The 16,048-nt window shown below is 35.0% G+C and overlaps 2 protein-coding genes and 1 pseudogene across 8 annotated transcripts in view; 2 read left to right on the top strand and 1 right to left on the bottom strand.

Moving 5' to 3' along the window:
* The window catches only part of SVOPL (SVOP like), a 60,787-nt gene extending 51,658 nt beyond the window's left edge, over positions 1-9,129 (top strand). Inside the window, exons 12-13 of the mRNA XM_031939151.1 lie at positions 2,340-2,453; positions 9,052-9,129. Of these exons, the coding sequence (XP_031795011.1) occupies positions 2,340-2,453; positions 9,052-9,063 (126 nt within the window). The 3' untranslated portion in view covers positions 9,064-9,129. The remainder of the gene's footprint in view (positions 1-2,339; positions 2,454-9,051) is intronic.
* LOC105750720 lies at positions 1,837-2,244 on the top strand (annotated as a pseudogene). Its single transcript, XR_001121202.3, has one exon. The product of XR_001121202.3 is annotated as a 40S ribosomal protein S12 pseudogene (transcript).
* A 2,275-nt stretch (positions 9,130-11,404) lies between the features above and the next one.
* TRIM24 (tripartite motif containing 24) overlaps positions 11,405-16,048 on the bottom strand; it is a 124,462-nt gene continuing 119,818 nt past the window's right edge. For all 6 annotated transcript variants that reach the window (XM_031939145.1, XM_031939146.1, XM_031939147.1 and 3 more), the window contains one exon: positions 11,405-15,636. In XM_031939145.1, the coding sequence (XP_031795005.1) occupies positions 15,427-15,636 (210 nt within the window). In that variant the 3' untranslated portion in view covers positions 11,405-15,426. The remainder of the gene's footprint in view (positions 15,637-16,048) is intronic.

Here is a 16,048-nt window from a genome sequence, read left to right as displayed (position 1 = left end):
TTTTTACCATTTGGCCAATTCTAATTTTTAAATTTCTTTCCCCCAGCGTTTTTGGTGCCTCTTTACATGCTATAAATTCTATTTACAGTATTTCCTTGCATAGCATCCTCCCTCTCAATTTATTCTCTACACTACTTGTTAGGCTTGCATCCAACTTGCATTTTTTGAGGTTGTTTATAGATGTCATTATCATCCGAGTTTGTGTCTCAAATTTCCCTGTCACTACAGCAATTTTCTGTGGTCATATTCTTTCCGCTCCTCATTTTCCTAGGCCACTTTTTGACTTCTGGGTTAGGTTCTGCTCATCTCTGGAGGAAGATGGTCTGTATATGTGAATGTATATGGTTGTTTATGGTTAAGTTTCTGCTGGAAACAGTTATAAAACCTCCCAGTAGGTTAATTATAAGTTCAAAGAAAGAACTGGTGGTTCATGTATAGCACCAAGGGTTAGAAATTAAGACTTTTGGGCTCCGAACCACAGAATTATAGTTCTAAAACTAGTTTCTTGCTTCTTATACAAGTTGATAGGAGCCCTGCTCCATCACAAAAACCACCTCTCCCCTGTGGAATTGTGTACTGTTTGGAGCTGCCAGATGGCACCCATTCGTGCTTCTGGTGTGTATGGAGATCCCTGGGGTTCTTTCTGCCCAGATGTTCAGTGTCATCATCCCTGGATGCTGGATTGTTCCCCAGAGTTATTGTTTCTACCTATTACCCCGCTGTTCTTGTACTGTAATCCTGGTCTGTCCCCACCCGAGTGTCAACAGACCCATGTATTTTCCTAAGCTGATCGGTGTAGTAAAAACTGTTCAATGTATATAGGCTTTCCTGAGCAGAATTCAGTCTGAGAGGTCATCCTGAAGGAATTTGTTAATCAGCTAAGGCAAAATCTCTTATCTCATCTCGTGTTCCACCTCAACTGCTCTCTGTGTGGTGGTAACTGGAAGATGCACTAGCTCTGGTGCAGATTTCCAAGAGTCCAATTTTCACCAAAATTTAGAACTTCCCTCAATTTAAATATTCTGTGAGGAAATATCTTATATGACATCATGCACATGTACAAATGATATATTCTTCCCCTTCTCAAGGGATGGGGAGGGGCAAGTAGAGAATTTGGAGCTTAAAATTTTAAAAAATCTTAGCAATATTCCGTAAAGGGGTCTGTAAGCTATGAGATTTCAGGCAAATCTGTTTCTAAATCTGCAAAGTGAGGAATTCAGTCTGGTCCTGGACAGTCTGATCATGACTCAATTCTCTATGAAACAGATGTTTTAAAAACAAATTGACCCTTTTCCACTTCCAAAAGATAGAGAAAACAAGGAGCTACTGTTGAGAAAAAGATTCGAGGAGGGGACAGGGGAAGAGCATTTATTAAATGCTCCCTCTGTGTCAGGCCCTGGCTAAGGAACTCATGTAATCATGTTATTGGATCTTTACATAGTCATGTTAAGAGTTTGAAATTCCTCATCTGCATGCTTGCAGCAAGCATCAGTGAGAGTTGTACTGAAAACAGTTTGTGGTACAGAGTCCCATTCTAACACTTAAAAAGTCAGCCGGAGTCTATAAAAATGAAAGGGTACCTGTGATCCTTAACACTATGTCACAAGCAGCTTGTGCCTTGAAAATTGTAAACTGTCATGGGTGTAAATATGTAGAGCATGTAAGTGATCAGGATGTAGGGCTGGAAAGGACCTTAGTGATCATTTAGAATAAACATTTATTTCAGTCGAGGAAACACAGATAAAGGGAGATGAAATAATTTGCACAAAGCCTGAAATCGAAATCGAATCTTCTCATGAGAAATCGAAATCTAAGTTCTTTGACTTCAAATCTTTCATATGTTGCCGCTGAGGAGGCTCCTGGGTGGTTTCAAGATTTAGCTTCACCCGTGAACCGCTGCCATGGCCGAGGAAAGCACTGCTGTTGGAGGTATAATGGACGTTAACACTGCTCTACAAGAAGTGCTGAAGACTGCACTCATCCACGATGGCTTAGCTTGTGGAATTCGTGAAGGTGCCAAAGCCTTGGACAAACGCCAAGCCCATCTTTGTGTTCTTGCTTCCAACTGTGATGAACCTATGTATGTAAAGTTGGTCAAGGCTCTGTGTGCTGAACACCAAATCAACTTGATCAAGGTTGATGACGACAAGAAGCTGGGTGAATGGGTAGGCCTCTGTAAAATTGACAGAGAGGGAAAACCCCGTAAAGTGGTTGGCTGCAGTTGAGTGGTTGTTAAGGACTATGGCAAGGTACTGCCAAAACCTTAATTGCTTTTCTGGCACTCTTTTGCCCATAGAGGTGCTGGACTCTCATTGACTTATTTTCTTTGCCACTTGCAGGTACTCATGAGTGCATCCTTCTTGGGAGCTTTGTGTCTGTTCTCATCAGTCTGCGTTGTGTGCGCCATTTCTGCATTCACACTTCCCATTGAGACTAAAGGACGGGCCCTACAGGTAGGCGACACTGCTAAACCATTTAGTACTTACACTACCACTTATTTCCTTTGCCTTCAGATGCTCTTGTTCTAGGGCAAGAGACTAGTAAATGTTTAAAGTAGTATGCATTGAATTACAATGTGGACATTTAAGCTTTGAAGATCCCTGTTATTTGATATACATCTAAACACATTACACATAAATCCTAATCTGATGCCTCAATATGGCAGGAAAGTAGGCTGTGAAGCTTAGGCCAACAGAATACCAACTCTGTCAAATTTCTCCAAGCTATAAAAAAAATCTTTTAAATTGATATTTACATATATATATTATATATATATATTCTTATACTATTCATATAAAACTTTTAAAATTATATTTTAATCAGATCTATATAATTCCAATGCACACACTGGAGTGCACTCATCAAGATCCTACTTTTAATGCTTTATGTTGTAGACATCCTGGTTCTTAGATGTGTCCGCAGTTTAAGCTCTGGCAGCTTCTACACCATGCTAGAAAGGCCTTTGGTTGTCTGTTCTCTTGCACTCTGGAGTAACTTATTACCAGGCTGACTGAGCAGTACTTTGTAAAACTGATGACAATGTGTAAGGGGAGTTATTTTATGGGTTTCATTTAAGGAGTTAAAATGATGTCTCATCCACATCAATGAAATCATGGCTCCTTTGTGCTATGAAATATTGAACATAAAAACACAAAACTAATTCACTAACAATGTGACAATTTTTATAATTCAAATTTGGGTCCTATGAACTCTCATTCATGGCCATCTCCACTTAAGATGTGTTTATATACTGGCTAAATTGTCTTGGAAGGAAATTTTTCCTTTTAACATTGGCCTCAACTTCTGTTTTCAATTTGGCCCCCCTTGTTCTCTGGTTAATCATCTTTGAGGGTTCCCTCCTTCCATTTTTTGGGAGCAATAAAAGGTAGATGATTTCATTAGTGTTGCTGCAAATGTAGAAATCCATTCCACTAATTTAGAGAGGCAATTTGTCTATAATTTACTGTCTTAAAAAGAGAATTCATCTAAGGTCAGATTCCAAAATTAGCCTTATTAGGCCACATTCGTTTTCTTAGGTTCTTGGAGAACTGAAATTCAATTTGAAAGTGGTAGCTATAGTCTTCCATTTATTGGCTCCATCTGAGAAATTATTTGTAAAACCAGTAGATTTTCTGCTTCCTTTAAATGAGTGCGTGGGTCAGTGCTACAAAATGGGAGGAAAAAAATTTAAGTAGTGTAAAAATCAGTACTCATCCTGGGGCATCTTTTTCAAGAGAATATACATGACTAAGGAATATATTAGAACTCCAAAGACTACTTTTAATCAACAAAGACAGGTTGTCTTTATCTCTTCTTTGTTCATGCAGCTTTGCCGGAGTTTATGACTATACTCCACATATGGCCTAGAGGAAAAATAAACCTCTTATTAGTTACCAAATCTAACATTTGAAGTTAAAAGCCTTCCTCCTTTCGTTTCTTTTAATATTTTCAACAAAGGATCTTCCAGTTTTCTTAAAACTCTTCAGTGTTAGGCAAAATTAATTAAATCTTCAAGTACACTATTTCACTTTGAGATAAGACTATAATTGCTCATTATAATTTTTTAAGATCTTCAGCAAAAATCTGCTCAATTTTCACCCATTATTCTCACATTTCTGTTACATAGGGCCAATAAAACAAATCTAATTTTTGTTCCTACATGACAGACCTTCTGTTACTTTGACATAGTTATCAAGTCTCCCATCTGCTACAGATTAAAGTTCAAACTGATCCCCACATGGAATGGCTTTGAGTGCATTCTCTATCCTGATTGTGCTTTCTGAAGGTACTCTAGGTTCACAGGTATCTTTTAGAGGATTATGGTACTTATCTCCCTTGCTTTTAGTACTATACTTTTAAAATGACTGTCTAAATTCCATTAGCTTTTTTGGAACACCAATATAGAATTTAGTTCACATATTCCAATTTAAAAAACAACAACAACAACAAAAAATCCTAAACATTAAATTTTCCCAGTAAAATGCCTACTATTTTATTAGTTTGGCCCACCCTCCAGGTCTGTTGAGATTTTTAAAACATTCAACTTTATCTTTTCAGTTCAAAATTCTCTCCCTCCTACTTCCATACACCAGACCCATCAAGAAAGAAAGAAGCGCATTACAGATATGAATAGTTAAGTAAAATAATATATTTCTCAATGCCCTTTCTAGGCTTTTTTCTTTAAAATATTGTTATCGTATAAATTATTCTCTTTCTGCTTGCTTCACACTTTGTAACAGCTCACAGAAATCTTCCCAGACTTCTCTTGATTGTTTCTTATAACACAAAATTTCACTAATATTTACACAGCACAACTTGTTCAGTTATTCCGCAAATAGGAGGCATTCCCTTAGTTTCAAAATCTTTGCCAATGAAGATGCGCTTTATTTTCATACATATGGGTCCTTTCCGTTGAATGTCTTTGGGGTAGAGACCAAACATAGTAACAGTATTGCTAGGTCAAAGGGGTATATACAATTTAATGGGTTTTCAGGAACAGTTCCAAACTACTTTTCAGAATGGTCAGGGCCAATCCATAATGCTAGCATTGTATTCATGTAACTATCTTCCCACAGGCTCTCTAGTGTATCATTTTCTTTTTGTCAATTCCAACAATCTGATAGGTGTGTAAAGTGGCATTTCAGTGTTGGCTTAAATTTCTCCAATTTACTGGTAATTAATGAATTATTAGTGACGCATATCTTTTCCCCTCTGGCCCCCATTTTAATAGCTTATATTTCTTTCTCTGAAAACTGCTGACTCAGACACATCCTTTGTCCAATTTGTAAAGTAGAGAATGGCTTATTTTAATTTGACTCAGTTTCTAACTATCTCATAAATGAGATTTTTATCAGTAAAATTGCTACAAAGAGTATCCTTATTTCCTGTTTTTCCTTCTACTTTTGGCTGCATTGGTATTGTTTATGCAAAAACAATTTTATATATGAAAATTGTCCATTGCTTATTCTGATCCTTCCTGGCACACATGACGATACTTTTCTTTGATCTGATTCAGTTTATAGATCTTTCTGTACTTCTCTCTTTGTCACATTATTTCTTATAGTACATTAATATTCCAATAAATCCATATAAAACAATTTGTTTCACCATTTCCCAGAGATTTCAAACTCAGCCCTTAGCCAGAGTCACAAGTATTTATTAAATACTTACTATACACCACAGGGCATGATACCCATTCTAATACAGAAAAAAAAAAAACATGTAAAGAACTATATACACCCAAGATATACACAGAATACATCAAGGGGACAAATGCAAGACAATGTTAAAGGAAAAGGCAAAAGAAAACTTCTTTCCCTTGGAACTCACAGCTCATCCATATTTACCTATTTCTGTCAAGGACACACCATCTTCCTGTCACATAAGTTAACACCCTCTACCATCCAGTGAGGGCCCAGACTTTGTTGATTTTACCATCACATCTCTTAACATAATCATCCCTGTAGCCAACTTCAGCAATGATCCTGCCGCCTCATCTTTCCTTCCCCCAAACCATCCTTTACATATTTTCAATTGAGTGAAGGGGGTCAGAGAAGGGTTGAGAAAAGGAAATGGAAAAAATGAATTCTGGCCACGTTTTTCTAAGAGTTTGGCTGCGATTTAAATAAATTAGAAGGGAAGGCTTGGAATAAGCAAAGGAATATTTTTAGGCACCAAAGAACCAGAAGGTAGAGATTTAAACCTGAGAGGTGATTGTGAGAGGCTATGGGTTGAAAGAGGTGGAACAAAAGTACAAAATGAGGGTCTGACTTTGGAAGTAGTAAATGGAGGAGGATAATATCAAAGGATATTTTAGGGGATATATCTTAAAGGTTCTCTTTTATTTTCTCAGGTAGCAAGGTGAGGTTCTGAGTTAAGAAGGAAGAGGAATTGTTATGGAAGGTTTACCAGATTTAAACAACCTCTGTAAGGAGTAAGACTTAGGATCAAATACCAGGACGAGTAACCTTGCTACAGAAAAGGCACATTGAGGTTAACAAACTTGTAGTGGTCCCAGTCAACTTGTGTGTATAATTTGTTTCTAGTTCCACTAAGCAACACCTGAGATGAGCAGAAGAGGGAGGTGATAGAAATAATTCAGGGTTAGATTTCAGTGTCAGATAGGCAAAGATATTTCAGAGATGACAGGGCTCTATAAAACTATTTGATTAAGAAATGAGAATAGGAGAAAGAGGGATTAGATGTTGAGAGACAAGAGTAGGTTTGTATAATCTCTTAAAATTATTTCAGAATGTGGTACCCATTAAGGTAGAATTCTTTGAAATGTAGCTTTTGTCTTTGTATCCTTAAAGCACCTCTTTCTGCATGGAACTTTAAAAATCCTCACTGAATTCCACAATGCACTTGATGGTTCTCACACTAGCCTCGTGGATAAAATGTTAACTACATGAGATGAAACTGAATGACAGGACCTAGTCTTTTAAGAGAGCGCAGATTTCAGCATAGAGAGAGATATCCTTTAGAAAAAGCCTTCTAAATGTATCCTTGATGCTGCTCAATGTTAGCATTTTTATCAATAATTTGGATGAAGGCATGAATGTCCATCTTATTCCATTTGCAGATGTCTCCAAAGATGAAAGGTAGTAAAAAAGATCTTGGCGCATCAGATTAGGCTAAATTTATTAGACAGAATTATAAAATTCAATGAAATTGTAAAAATCATTAAAAAAAGATCAACTTCCAAAAATGAGATCTGAAGAAGTACCTAGACAGAAATTCATCTGAAGATGTTTTGGGGTTGTGACACGTACAATGAGTCAACAGTAACCAAGAAGGCAGTGGAAGATATCAGTGTACTTAGGCTGGTGGTGTCAAACTCAAATGGAAACAGTGTCATTCAACCATATATAAAGATATCTGCAGGCTACATGTTGACTTAGTTTAAAATGTGTTATTTTGTAGATTTTAGTGTATTTTAATGTGATTTGGGCAATACATGATGGTGCAGAATATATGCCTCTCTTAGTGTCTTAGTCTGTATAACAAAAGCATAAAGTTGGCTAGAGGATTGCCACTGCCACTGTATCTGTTCATTTAATTTTATAGAGCAAACAGTACCTTTAAAGTTTCTCTTCGAAAAGTTATCTCAAAGCCTATTTCCAAATTAAAGCATAAAACAAGGTGAGCTTAGCCAAGGTAATTTGAGACTTTGATGGAAGAAATCCAGAACCAGAAGTTGAATCTTGAGGTTCTTGCTGGAAAACCAAGCAAATACTCTTCTTTTATAGGCTAAGGTCCAAGAGATGGACCTGTTTTTGGCTGTTATTTCAATGACTGACACACATAATCACTCAATAGATTTAACTGTCCAAAAGGGAAAAACCATAAGGTAAAGAAGGCCTTTTATCCAAATTACCTTACATAGGCAGAATTAGTCCTTAACTTAGTACATAAAGGGAAAAAAATTAGTAGATGGATGATTTGAAAGCAGGAATGAACAAGAGCTAATTAATTGGATGGCCTTTGGAAGACAACAAAGGTCTTTCAATGACCTTAAACTTCCTCTTGGAATAGCAAAGGCTCATCTTTCCAACATTAATAGACTCCTAGTGATGATTTAAGGCTGTGAGTAATGGAAATTCTTGCCCAAAAAGACAAGGAGAACCACAAGGTGGGCATGAACAGTCTGGAAAATATTACTAACACAAATTGTACAGAAGTGCTATGAATAATGTCAACCACAAAATGATCCAAAGAGACAGGCCAGTTACACAGCAGAGCTAACTAGTAGACAGTCTATATTTCTCTCTGGCAGCCTCCACAAAGATTCCCAGTATATAAAGTGTATGAACTGAAATAAATTTGAGAGATCACATACAACAAATGCAGAGGGCAAGATGATGGCCAATAATCTGCAACCTCAGAGAGAATATTCATATGAAATCATCTTTTGGAATAGTGGATTTTCCAGAACAGGAAAGGTGACTGTCTTTGTTTTTGAGAGTTTATATGGAGCATTGCATTCACTTCTGGGTGCCACAAGAAAAACAGAATGTTTAAAATGGGACAATGAGATGAAAAGTCTTGAGATCACACCACAGGAGATTTGGTTGAAGCACCTGAGAATGTTTAGACTGCTTATTTAAGGTCCATCCCAACTCTAATACTCTGGAACTCTCCACACAGGTACTGTACTTCCTGGAAAATAGAGCAAGATCACTTGTAAGATAGGATCATCCATTCCTTTAAATTAGGAATATAAATAGTACTTGTACCATTTCAAGATACGTATGTTACTGACTTGTCCTGAGTCCAAATATTAACTTCTGAATTACCACATGGAATCACACTTTGAGAGTTTCCATTAAATTGGGATTTTTTTCCATCTACTTAGGATGAGACCAAGATTTATTCCTCTTCTGTTAATACAAGAACAACTAACTTTAGAGATCATATTGCATCATGATATATGCTCTCATTAGTATCTTAAATAAATGTACAGAAAGACTATATCATGATGGTGGGTAGATTAAAATGATAATTGTCATATTCTGATTTATTCAATTTATCTTTTTTTTTTTTTTTTTACAGCAAACAAAATGAAGACGTGCAAATGAAGAAATGTATTTTATTTTTCATAAACATGTTCCTGAGATAGTTTTATTTTACCCTCTCCCTATTTCGATTTATCTTGAATTCATTTCTGATTAATACTGTGTCACTAAAGAACAATTTTTTTTTTTTAATGGATTTGAAAGGTAGGTCACCCTCCTAGGAGTTTTCTTCCAAAGATTCAATAAATACCTGTTATACAGCCCAAAGCAGTCTCTTCTTAATCTCAGTAGGCATCAGAACCAAAAAAACCGCACAGATCTTTCTCTGTGCCTCTTTGGACTTCTACCACAATGCCTTGGCACATATGGAATACCCAAGAAATTTGAAATTCAAAATTGAGTCTTAGGGGAAAAAAAAGATTTCAGGTTGTATGTATAATTATTTTTGAGAGCAATCTTGATTCTAGAGTAAGTCATTTAACCTCTCCAACCTCAGTTTTCTCATCTTACAGATGAAGGAGATTTGGACTAGGTGACCTCGTAGGGTCATTCTTATGCTAAGTGTAACTAAAATATACATATGGATTTGGGAGTTATGACTTATGACTTCAAAAAGTCTGGATTTCTGCTGATGTTTGCTAACTTTGCCAAAATATTTATGAAAATATCCATGGAGGTACATTTTATAGTATATTACAATCAACTGAAAACTAAATGGCAATTAGAAAAAAAGAAAGCACACTAGCTTTGAAGGTAAAGGAACTAAATAGCATCCCAATTCTGTCGCTTAATTCTGAACCTCTCTAGGAAATATTTTCCTAATCTATAAAATGAAGAAGATATTAGGAGGTTAAATCCAAGATCTTATCCCTTAATTTCTTTAAGTTGAGTTTTCAGTTTATTAGTCATTATTGCTTATCAGTGAGAGAAGCAGTGAAATATGATAAGGACAACAGCTTTTGAAAAACCAGGAGTCCATATAAAGATTATGTTAAGTCTTATTTTTCTGACCGTCAAGCTTCAAATTTATAAGATAATACCTGTAATGGCTACAGAGTTGTGACTGAGGCTCATAAGAGATAAAGGATTTAAAAAGGACGTATACACTAAACTAAAATGTTACATAGACATATGATATAATTAATGAATGAAATACAATTTGCCTTGCTTCAGAAGTAGGGCATAAAAAATAAATTTTAAAATTTAAGATTCTTCTCAAGATTTCTTGAAATTAAAAACAAAGCTTTTTTTTTTTTTTTTTTAGATATTAGGAATCTTTCCTTCTTAATGTTCTAGAATGTGAGACAGTTATATATCTAATTTTTTTCCTTTCCAAATTTTGCGCCAGGAAGCAAACTATATTTCATTTTTCTCAGAAGAAAAATAAGTACTTTGCTGTGTTTCCAACTGTTACGAAATTTATTTTGTTTTCCATGGACAGATTATTGCAATATTTACCTAATTATAAAAACATTTACGTTTTTGTTGTTGTTATTGCCTCTAAAGGTTCTAAGCAGGTTAAACAAAAGATTTATGCTTAACAATAAGCTTACAAGCACTGAATGAAATGCCAAATGGATTGCGATTTAAAAGATGTTTTCATTTTAAAATAAAAGGTTTAAAATTGGCAGCTTCTTAATGTATAACTTCTCTGTATCTTTGGCATTTTTTGTTGTTTTAACTTAAAGTAACTTTAAAAGTAGGAATAGTTCAAAATTTACAATAACAAATTTGAAAAGATAATAAAACTGTTGACAAAATTCCATATCCATCTTACTCTATCCAAACTTTTAAAGAATTTTCATTAGCTGCTTGCTCAATTGCATATGTGATCCTAGACTTCACATTAAAATCTCATTCTCTAGATAATATCTCACAAGAAATAATCTATGGAGATAGAGAAGGTGCCCAAGTAAGGCAGAACTCTGTATTGATCCACAGGTCTGACACAGCATCGTCCAGAAACTGTTGGGCACATAATGTAATGCTCTTAATGATTAGGGTGCCATACAGTTTAAAAATTAATTTAAAATACACACAGCCAATTAAATGTAAAAGAAATCCAAAGAAACATTCAAATGATGTTTTATGCAAGTCTAGTATTTATGCTTCTGAAAGTATTAAAAGTTTAAAACTAAATATTTTTTTTGCTCATCTTGTATATGGTTGCTAAACCTTGATTAAGGCTCTTTACACATTTATTTAGTAAGATGGTCTACATTTTAATGTAACTGAAAATGCTGCTTAGTAGTTTAGTTTAAATTTTCATAATTAAAGATATCTAATTCCTATTATTTATCTTTTGAAAGTCAGGAGGCGTCTCCTAAAATGCCATGTTGAACTAACTTTGCCCAAATAAGTATATTTTGAAGTTCTTTTGAGCTGAAATATTCACATTATGAACATTCATTCAAGTTTATTTTATTCAAATCAAAGCACCACAGTCTGCCAAAAACAAAACATTCCATACATAACAGTAACAAAGACTACTGTATCAGATGTCCTTCACAATAAAGTAAGTGATTCCTCGATGAAGAAAAATCTGTAATCTGATTGGCTAGCATTACTCAGGAAAAAGATCCACCAGTATGTGAATTATGGCCCATTAATTTCACACCCAGTGTTATAAAGATGAAAGCTAGGTGCAATCAGCTTGTAAAAAGACATTAAATATAAATTTATACAATGTTATAAAAATGTTTAAAAAATATTTACATGGTTATTTTAAAGGAGTTAAATTTTAAGCAGGAATTAGGTGGTTGAACTTATGGTGATGCTTATAATTTAAATAGCCAATCAGATCACTTTCTCTCGTTTTTAATGAATGCAGGACATATTCCCCCCCCCCCCCCCCCCCCAAAAAAAAAGAAAAGAAAAAGAAACAAAGAACAAACCTTCAATTTCAACCTATAAACCTTTTGATCACATGCAGCAACTTATTTTTCTGAATTTCTAATTTGTGGAGTAGGCCCTTGAAAAAGGAAGACCCCTTCCTCTACTTCCCCATCCTACTAACTTTATCTTGGGATTTTAACTTGAATGTTCAAGTTATTGGATAAAAATCAGACACTGAAATGCAAAATTCAGTATCAGAGTAATTAATACTCACCCTTTTGACTGTGGGGACAACCTCATACTCTGTTTTCAAAGTATTCATAGGTTACACTATTTCTCTTTTGTTATACAACCAGCAGTCTTTAGGTTAGAACAGGGTACCATTAGTAGAGCAAAAGAAAAAAAAAAACTATTAGGTTTGCTTCTTGACATTTACTTAGTTTAGTGCTGTATAAACTAGCACCCCTTGCTCCTGTCATAAATGATTTAAAGAATGGTCTAATTCCAAGTTAAATAAAGGAAAAAAATAGCATATCATTCAATTTTTAAGAACTATTTCATTACCAAATACCGATATCAAGTAGTTTAAATTCAATAATATAAGTTACTATAATTTAAAGTTCTGCTGCATTAAGAAAATTCTGAAAAGAAATAGCTTGTGAATACTAGGCCAAGTGGTCTTATCAGTAAGTCACTGCTTGTATACCTGGCTTCCCCTGCTACACAGTTGTACAATGCTTGGGGTCCATAATTGTTTATGAGGTTGGGCCAGATTATTTTTACTGTATTCCAGAACTATGATACTAGGGCTAAAATAGAATAGGATTTATAAATAGGGCAACTGTACTTCTGAAATTTGCATCTCTTGACTCCTGCAACAAAATCCCAAAAGAAACCTCCATGGATTTCCAAGACAGGAATAGAAGCTGGAGTTCACAAGTTTAGGTCAGGGAAGCCTGAGTCACAATGAACATTTTTTACAGCCCTCTCTTCATTCTAGGGATGTGTCAAGACTAGGGTCCTCTTAATGTCCTCTGCCAAAAGAGTACAGAACATTATGACTAGGATACAGCCAGGCACCAGGGGGACTAGTTAATAAGGTAGCAGGCAATACGAGGTAATTTAAGGACTGTATCACTATAACTTTGTAACCTGAGTCCCAACACATAGTAGTAGGAGTTTATATGCTTAATTGAAATTAAGATATATAGGACATTCAGAAATGCTACAGATAATCATAGAGATGATCTCACACAACGTAATACTGAAACAATCAATGTTTCAGGTGGCCTTATAAGAGATACACTCAGAGGCAGTGTGGGTATAGTACAAATACTGGATCAGAAGATCCAGATATAAGTTGTAGCTCAGACATTTATTAGTCTTGGACAAATTAACTTCTTTCAGCTTCAGTTTTATCATATGTAAAATTGGAGCAGTAACACTTGCGACTACCTACTATTGTGAGGAAAGCACTTTAACCCTAAGAACATGAGCTCTCTCGCTCTTTTTTCTCTCTCTCTCTCAAATGCTTAAATACATAGCAGAGGTAAAGCAGGTAACCTGACAGTTTGCACTGAACAACAAAAAAATAAAATGGTATGGCACTGAATACCATAGTACAGAGGTATGTATGTACACGCTTGCAGGAATTCTGGCTCAGTTTTATTTGGAAAATTACATTCTCCCCCTGCTGAAGCTTCACATCCCTTTGGTTGCCCCTCCTTACAACAGTCTAGTTAATGTTGTTCTATTCCAACCCAAGGGATGAGTAGGTAAAGTCTATGGTGTAAAAAAAAATTGTGACAAAAATATTAGTCCAACAAGACAAAACACTTAAGAACAGCTCAAGAGCTTTTGTGCTAATTATGCCATTGCATACCTAGACTGAAACTGGTGAAAAATGTCAACTATAAATAACAACTTTTCTTAATTTGTCCACAATTATACTCAAAATCATAACAGACACCTCATTTAATAGTTACTTTTTAAAATCTCATGATCCAGGTTTAAGACTGCTAAAAGGTCCTACATAAACCAACATGGAAAGCAGTATTAATATTTTAGGAGCAAGAACTTTTTCTCTGTACAGGAAATGGGAACAAACCTATTGCTTATGGTTAATTTACTCTTTGTGTGTCATCTTCAGCCGTACCTTATGACCCAACTAATTTAACTTCAAAATATCATCAAATGGGATGTTTTTGAAGTGTCCTAGCCAGGTTCTTTTGCTTACAGGTGGTCAGTTGTGTTGTTTTATTACCACCTCAATGAAAGAAAAGTTCAACAAAGTTCCGTCAGTGTTTTAACAAACATTTCATCAAATATATTAGAAAATTCTAACTAGGCTATTTTGTTCCTTCTTCCCTAATTTACATTTTTTCCTTTAAAAATTTGCCCAAGCACTGAAAACAATGAATAGAAAGAAGTAAAGTCTGAGCAGGTTTAAAACCTAGCTCAATATGAAATCAGGAGAAAACTTCTTGTTTCTATTCAGACCGATGAGAAGGAAAATCTAATATCAAAGTTCAACCACAATGGAGGTTTTTAGATGACACTGTTAATGAGCTCTGACACTATTAAAAACCAAGGCAGAAAACAGCAAATGCTAACATCTAACAAAAATTCCACTAAAAATTTTTACGCCAAAACACAGTTTTATCCTAAGCAACACGAGACAGTGAAAAATTACATAAACTACTTATTCCTTTTTTTCCTTTTTAAAGTTCATTAATGCCCAAAAGTGTATGGTGAAGCAACTTCACATCACATACAGTGCAAATGGCTGTTGTTTCAAAGAATTCAATCAAAAGCCATGTGGTAATGAATGAGGGCTTTTATCAAGAGTAAAAAACAAGTCACATCTGCACTTAACGCTGTTAGAGGCAATAACAGAGAAGACACTAGTTCCAGAAATGATTGGCTAATAGCCTAAACACACCTGATACATAAAAACATCTTCACAGACAAGCCAAAAAATAAACCCAAGCATTTGTTTTCCTGATTTTTCTTTAATACACTCTCCATATTACATGACAGACCATCAGGTACTTCCTTAGTGGCATCTACCTACACTTCAATCACACCAATCAGTATCCTAGGACATTTAATATCATATTCGTGGCATACTGTTAAGTACAGTAGAATAAACTTATAATGGCCAGCCACGTGCCTTTGGTAAGAATAATGGGTAGTGGTATCACATTTTCTGAAAATGGATTAATTCACACGTTGAAACCACATTTAAGTTTTCAACTTTAGGTGTAAATACAGTCAGTCATTCTCCCTCCTTTAGATAACAGTCATACTTTCAGATGCTGTTTTACCATTTCTGAGAAGGGGAAAGGGGTTTGATCTTAATCTTTAAAGATGCTTTCCCCCACCTTTCCTTAATGGGGATGAGTGAGAGAGAGAGAGAAAGAAATGGATTATTAAGGAAATTGACGTCTATTAAACATCCACAAACCTAAATGTCAGAGTGGTCATGGACTTTTCCTTGCAATTATGTTAATCACTAATAAAAAGGTTTAAAAAAAAAAAAAAAAAAAGTTCAAACCAGTCCTTGTCACTGTGTCACTTATTTAAACAGTTGGCGGTCATCAATACTTTTGAGACGCTTTTTCCGTGGCTGTACAAAGTCATCATCTGAATCATCACTAAATATGGTATCTTCTGTTTCATTCTTGAATTCTTGCTTTGGAAATTTTTTCTCTGGATAAAGGTTTTTCAGGAGGTCTTCAAAATAGTTTTCAAGTTTTATACCAGCACTGGCTACTTCAGAATCAGGCTATTGAAGGAAATGTAAAAACAATATCAATACTGATATCAAGAGAAAAATTCATTATTTATTTTAACTATGTAAAAGTTTGATTAGATCTGATTGCTTATACATATGAATGATATAAGTAAAAGAATACTTAATGCTGTTCTAGTTACTATACATCAAAACAGTTAAAGTTGGGAAAGGAAAAAAATCCATAAAAGTATTTTTAGAACTATGTTTATCAAAGTGCTTAGAAAACAGCTCAAAGGACGACAGCAGAGTAAAAAAAAGTGTGTGTGTGTGTGTGTGTATCAAGTGCTTACCATGTTCAAGGATTAGGGTAAGACTTATAATTCGTAGAGTTATTTCGTCAAAATAATATATAACATAATATAATAAAAACTTACAAAAAATATCTATTAGGAGATCCTTTAAT

Source organism: Sarcophilus harrisii, chromosome 5, assembly GCF_902635505.1.
Source record: "Sarcophilus harrisii chromosome 5, mSarHar1.11, whole genome shotgun sequence".
NCBI lineage: Eukaryota > Metazoa > Chordata > Mammalia > Dasyuromorphia > Dasyuridae > Sarcophilus > Sarcophilus harrisii.
This window is presented reverse-complemented; position numbering and strand designations above follow the sequence as displayed.